At 39.7% G+C, this 7,116-nt stretch overlaps 1 protein-coding gene across 3 annotated transcripts in view; it reads left to right on the top strand.

Annotated features, from left to right (window-relative positions):
* ARHGAP22 (Rho GTPase activating protein 22) overlaps positions 1–6,896 on the top strand; it is a 466,096-nt gene extending 459,200 nt beyond the window's left edge. For all 3 annotated transcript variants that reach the window (XM_069240887.1, XM_069240888.1, XM_069240889.1), the window contains one exon: positions 5,683–6,896. In XM_069240887.1, the coding sequence (XP_069096988.1) occupies positions 5,683–5,905 (223 nt within the window). In that variant the 3' untranslated portion in view covers positions 5,906–6,896. The remainder of the gene's footprint in view (positions 1–5,682) is intronic.
* Positions 6,897–7,116: the final 220 nt, after the last annotated feature.

The following is a 7,116-nucleotide window of genomic DNA, read 5'->3' on the forward strand; positions in this document are numbered from 1 at the left end:
GAAAGCTACACTGTCCAATGTTAGCAGACAAAGGTCCCCTTGTTGCCCCACAATGCTAGACTGGCAAAGGCAAAGGGCCCTCCTATTCAGTGAAACAAAAGTTACTCTTTGTTGGGGTAAATGTATTTAGTAATTCCCATTTTAATCAATGAGTGGGGTAACATGATTGGCATGTAGACCCCTGTGCAATAACCCATTGCCACTGCAGGTAGCTTCCTAGTAGATGTAGTGAATTCAAGTAGAACCTCTCAACCAGGCAGAAATTCAGTCCAGAGTCAATGTGGACCATTTCCCTGATCAGCAGGAGACTAGGATAATTGCCTTAGTAATTTACATTCATACTTTTAATATTAGACTGAATCTCCCACTATAATTGAAAAAATGAACCAAAGAAAAACAAAAATAAGGGAACACCACAAAGGGCCAATGTTTTTTCTACATGCACAGAATGATTATTTTGCCAGAAGAGGTGATAAATTTGCCGCCAACAAGGTTACACAGGGTTGTGATGGGGTGTTGGTGGGATGGCTGGCTCAGTTGTGTGCCTTACAAAAAAAATAATTGTGCATCTGAATAGGGTTTCAAGCAAGTTGTTAGCGGTGGGACGTTTTATTAATTTCTGATTAACTTGACTGGCTCACAGTAGAAATGTTTGGATTCTAAATCATGGTGCACAACTCCAGACACAGGGCACATCCTGCAAGTGTAGCCTATGGGTGGTATTTCTCTTAAATATTAAATCTCACTACTTATATGGACATGGAGCAATCTTAGATCAGGACAATGTCCATGAAGGTGATCCAAGTGAGTACACCCTAGCCTCCACAAGGTTTGGTCGTAAAAGGGGCAAATCTATTTCTTTAAAGACCTTTACCCACTTTGGTTCCTCCCACAGACCAAGCTAATCCATTTTCTGATCTCTTTACGTTTGAGTCAATCAACAATTGTAAGTGTTTTTAGGGAATCCAAATGACTTTTATGGGAGAGAGAAATCAATAGAGGATAGTTACAGCCTCTTATTATGCTCTGGTAGCCCACACTCAGAAGCACATGGCCCTCTTTTTCAAAGGTCTAATGCTGAATATCAGGGCTGCCTAGCCTTGATTTTACCTCATGGCGCTTTGATCCACCACCATACACACTCTTTACAGGGCTCAAAAAATCTACTGAACCACTAACTATGGTGAGTCCTATTTTATGAGGTGGAGCTATTTTTAGAAGCTACTCACCCCTTCTGGCCAGTGGGCAAATAACAGGTGTTCTGTTCAATCAGAAACTGAATTAGCAATTAGGATGCCTTTAAATCTTATCCTTGTCATATTTGCACTCTGTTCAGAGACAGAGGTCAAAAGTCAATTTGCCTTCTTGCAATGCAATTATTTTCCTTGTGACTGCAGAGTTCAAGTATTTTTTTTTAAGGTGAACTTTCTGACCTGTGTGAAATGAAAGGCTCTCAGTATCAGGTTTTTCCTAACACACAACACTTATATAACTAAGTCAACTTTACAAACATTTCAAAATATATTTCAGTAGCTGTTAAAGGCCATTTTGTGTACTTCTGTGTGATGAAGAAACTATTTTAATGGGATGAAAAAAGTCAGAACACTTTACTTGGTGAGGTGCAAATGATAAATATGTTTTCTGAAACCCAATTTTCACAGATTATTGTTAATACACTGTATAGTTTTATCAGTAAAGCTACAGGTTAGTGGGAATGTTTTTGGACATTTCTTGGAAATTTACTGTCTGTAAATGACAGTGAACTACCACATCATACTTTAGTAATATTCTTATTAAAAGTGAGTGTCTAAACATAAACTGAGAAAAACTCCTGCCATGATGGCAAAACTATTAGTAAACTAAGTAGCAAGTCATGCATGGATCAGATGTATCCTATATGTGGCTAGATTTATTATACATGGAGCAAACGTTTAGTGTATTTAATCAAACAAAAGAGGATTTTTTTACAGAAGAAATACTGAACTCACATATTTGAAGGTGCACTCATATGTGAGAATGAAGAAAAAGGCGACTGTAAAATACAATATTTGCTTAGGATCACACAATATGAGACCCGCTTCCGGGTCAAGTCCATTAGAGTTAGGTCAAGTAGATTATTCAAGCTACGCGACCTGCAGGTCTAGTAAAGTTTTAATTATTTTTTTAGGCCTGTCTTACCTTTATTTCACTCTTGAAGGTTCTTTTTCCATCCTTGTTTTCTCCCTTTGTCATATTTTTCTGTCTTCTTGCTCCTCCTTACTCCCTTTTCTGCTTTTTTCTTTCTTGTTCTGGATCAATGTTTGATGATTAAAAATAAGTCCCAGTCCCCAAAAATCAATGCCAGTTGGCCCCACCTGCAACCAGAAGCTGAAATTAAGCACTACGGGGAGTAAATCGAAGAGACACTGAGAAAAATATTTTCTCAGATCTGAGAGAAAGCATTGAATTTCAAAGAATAAAGTAAAAGTGTAAGTAATGTTTAATGTTTGGGTACAATTCTGATGTGTGTTTGCTTTTCCTGTGTGCACGCTAAGGTCTTTGATGGAAGAAGGGCTGTATCAAAAACAAAAGAAAATTATAGAACCCCCAAAAACAGCAGTAAGATGATGCATTATTATTTAAATTGCATATAAAAAGTAATTATGTCTACAGAAGTTAGTATTGTCAACACCAGGGTTAAAAACAAATCATGAGAGACATACATAAATCAATGGATCGATTTTTAAAACACATTCAGGTGAACATACTTAATGGGTTATGTATTCTCCTTGGCAAAATGTTTCTCTTCTCTGCTTTCTAGGGTTGTGTTAGCTTTAATATGTGGCTATACTTAATATAAAAGAACCCCAACTGTATCTAATCTGGATATTAAAAGTTACCTCAGAGTTCAAAGTCCATATAGGCAAAAGTAGCCACAGGCCAGGTGCATGTATAGGGTGTAACTCTGACATGACTTTAAATGTCCTCATTGCATGTGGTTAGGGCAGGATTTTTGTTGTAATACAAGCTCTCTCAAGTAGTGTGTTTAGGAATAAATATATAATTAATAAAGTAAAATGTTCTGAGTTTCTACATACGCGCCTTCTATCAATTTTCTACAAAATGCTCCCTGGGCTGTACTGGAAACCAGTGGATGGGTAATGGCAGCCAATCGTGCTCTGAAACCAGACCTGCAGCCAATTGGAAAGATGTGGGAGGTAAACACAGGACAGTCCTACTCTGAATGCTACAGTAGAACTGAAGTTACTGAGGTCAGAGGCTTTAGTTTCTGCAATGCTGCTTTAAAATGTACAAAAGGCAGGAATCCCTTTTGTTGCTGGTAAAATGTTGCCATTCTTTATCCATGTTTGTACACATGACACTACCTGGAATATACAGGTGGATCCATCTTTGATATAAAGGTTTTGTTTGTAAACAAATGACTTTAGGGAACGTATGGAGGGCATTTCTGCAATTTTGCAGAAGTTGGTTACTCACATACAGCAATTATTCCGCATTTTATTTGTAGTCCTAGCTTGCAGCAGCGCTTGTGCTCTTGCTTGTGAGAGACATTGTTTTCTACAAGGGTTTGGAGCCAGCCCACTTCTTACCATTTGTGGACTTCATTGTCCCTCATTTGTTACCTCCTAATTCAGCATTGTGTGACTGCGTCACTTCCTCTTCTTTCATCAGGAGCGTAGGCCAAGTACTGATAGCTTCATCCTAATTAGGGTCCTTCCACTGCTGACGCTATGATTGAGATACTATTTTCTTTTTTTCTCTTCCACCTCTCTTGTTGCTTATTTTCTTCCTCCCATGATGTTGCTTCTTCCCTCCCACACCCCATGTTCGAGTTGCTTCTTCCATCCCACCCCAACTATCCCCCTTGTCCGTGTTGCTTCTTCCCTACCACCCGACCCTCCCCTTGTCTATGTTGCCTCTTATCTCCCTCGCCATCACATTGTCTGTGTTGCTTCTTCCCTCCTACCCTCCATACCTCCATACCTCTATTGTCAGTGTTATAGCCATAGGAAAAAAGGCATTATGATGAGGACAGCACTGGCCATGCCATAGCGTTTTTTTTTTTTTTTTTTTTACCTTTTGCCTCGTATTGCTTTTTTTTTTTAATAACTTACATGGAACTTTTTCATTTTCACACCTTTTATCCATGCTACTTTAGAACATAGCTAAAATACTTTGGCAAGGCCAATAGCTCTCACATAGACGAGAGCTACTGGGGTTGCCAATGCATGTTCTTTAGACAAGTGGCTCTAGGTGAAATGTCCAGTCTTGGTAAAATGAAAGTAAAAGAGTCCCTGTCAGACGCATCATCATCTTCTTCTCATCTCACTTTCAAAATGTTTCAATTTCATCAGTTTGTAAGAGAAGACAGGTGGCCGTGGGAGACAAAACAGTCAGCAACATATTAGTACAGAAACAATCATTGGACGAGTTTTCTTTCCCACATACTAGAGGGTTTTACCATCCCTCTTACATGGCCATTTCAGAAAATACTCTGAAAAGTATGGTTAAGTCACCTTCAGAGCTTAATGTTTGTTGGAATGTAAATACATCAATTTCAGTCTTCTGTAATCAATGCTGTGATTAGTTCAATCACAGCTTAGAATCCCAAAGTCACTAATTACCTTCCTTCAAATGCAGCAAATGGGCTGCTGATTAGTCTGCCGCAGGATTGTCTATGTTTTTTCTAGATAATTTGCTGGTACAAAATGGAATTTGTTTTGCTGAGTACCCAAATCTAATTTTCTCACTCATATTGTATTTTCGATATCATTATTGACCGCACATTTTCAAGTCCAAATCAGAAACAGTACTATCAGTGTGTTATGTTTTTCTGTTAATATGTCATTATGTGGCAAACAAATCTAATGTAAGCAAATTATCTCTTAGCAGTTGATACACCTAACAGTTTCCCGACCACCTAACATGACACGCACCCCCAAATGGCCATTCTCTGCATTTTCATCCCCTCCCAACAGGCATACGTTCATCTCCTACTTGGCTTGAGGTTCTGAAACCTGTAATAATGCCTAGTGCCAGTTTACACGAACAACAACATTTTTAGGGAGGTGAAGGCAAGGATACTAAATCTACTGTTTCTCTTTCTTGAATATATGTGATGGTTTCTCAGGGCTCTGAGAAAGATCAATTCCTTTCAGAGATAACTGAGGTTCAGTCTCTCAAGGGGTTGTGAAGTTCTTCTTTGTTAACAAGAACAACAGTGGACAGCAGTTTTCCTGCCTAGGTTTAAGCACAAAGTCGTCATGATGTCGTATTTAGTGTTTGTGGATGTTCTGTCATGTGACTTGAATGGTCGAGACACCCATACTCATGGCCAATTCAACTCAGCCACTGCTGGCCCTGTTAACTGTTTATTGTTGATAATGTAGACAGCCCCTTATGATCCTGGGATGGAAGGGCAGTGTCATGGTAGAAGAAGATCAAAATCTCCCTTTATGAACTGCTCTGTTTGCTGTCTACATTAGCAAGAGGTTATCCTATTTAACAATTGTATGTGTGTCTGATGGTGAAAAGGATGGATAGTCAGATGTCCCTGTTTGCTTTGATTAGCCTTGTACTTGGGTCATTTGGTGGTAATCCTTGGCTTAGTACATCTCACTAAATCCTGGAGCCTTGTGTTGTATACTCAATAATAAAACCTATTATCTTTCCTTCTTCAAGGCTTGAAAAGACTAGTGCAGAGCTGCGAGCCAAAGTCAACCACCTGGAGGATGACATGGACCAAGGACGGAGAAAATACGCAATGCTGGAGATCAAGCTGCGGAATTCTGAGCGTGCGCGAGAGGACGCTGAAGGACGTAATCAGCTGCTCCAGCGAGAGATGGAGCAATTTTTCTCCACACTGGGAAACCTGTCACTCGGATCGAAGGAAGAGGATGTCTGAACCCAAAGTCTTTGGTAAAAGGACAAGTCTGGGCAAGACAAGTGCCGAGTTGAGAGTGGCTGGTCCAAGCATTCCTTTATGACTCTGTGCATCAAGGGTTGAATATGAGGCACTATTTCCATGCTGACCTCACTTAAAATCCTCTAGGGAGAGTGAACAGCCCCCAGAGTCTAAGACGAAATTCAATTTACACATGGAAAAAATCCATTCCAATTATAAAATACATTTCTCCAATGTCTTTTGAAGTTAGGATGACTTCAGTAGACCCAGCATTCTATGCACCTTAGCAGTTCCACGGCTGGATCCGAAAACGTCACCTGAGACCAGTGCCCTGGCAGGTCACTGCTGCTACTAGATAGTAGGATAACAAGCCATTTGATCTAATTTTTTTTATAATTCATTGAAAACTGTAAAGCCTCAGACATTATTTTACATCGGTTCTTCGTTTATATTCAAATTATTTTTATTTAAAGAACCCGACAAGACTGACAGGATCGATTTGTACAGCGTTGTTTTTGTTTACATTATCTCTATATGGTGCCCTTTGAAAATCTCCTTTTTTTTTTTATTAACTGTTCCAAAGAAACGTCCTCTCATTTCCCCATTATTTTCTGCCCAAGGAATTTGAAAATGTTATCAAAATAACCTTTTCTGACGGTAATTCTTTAATCTGAGTGATTTTTGTTCCTGTGTTCCAAATGGAGCTGAACCAGGATGCTACCGGTGCTGGTTCTCCCGAACAGCACAGTGGCATTGTAATGAACACGGACTGACAGTGGAGGAGGAACTTGATAAAAGGTCAAGAACTAGCCTACGGAAGGACATGATAGATGAAGTGTGTGAAGGCTGATGTTGTCGAGGATAAAGCCTCTTTTTCCTGTTGATATATCCCCTCTTGAGGACTAGCGGCCCAGACCGTATTTGCACTGAGCATCATGTAGCTTATTCCAATTGTATGTGATTCACAATAAACGACTGGGCAGTGGGCCTAGCTTGCGTTTTGTGGCGGGTGATCTTTGGCGGCCATGTGCCACTCTTCACATGGTACTGACACACCGGTTTCTTGTGTGAGTGAAGGCTCCATAATCACAGATTTGTGACCTTTCTGACCATTACCTCTGACACCATTACCCGTCCTGCCATGAGCTTTACTGCCAATAGCTCGACAACTTTACCTTTTCAGTCTATATTTGTAAATCATTTTGCCATAT

The sequence above is a fragment of the Pleurodeles waltl genome, chromosome 6, assembly GCF_031143425.1.
Source record: "Pleurodeles waltl isolate 20211129_DDA chromosome 6, aPleWal1.hap1.20221129, whole genome shotgun sequence".
NCBI lineage: Eukaryota > Metazoa > Chordata > Amphibia > Caudata > Salamandridae > Pleurodeles > Pleurodeles waltl.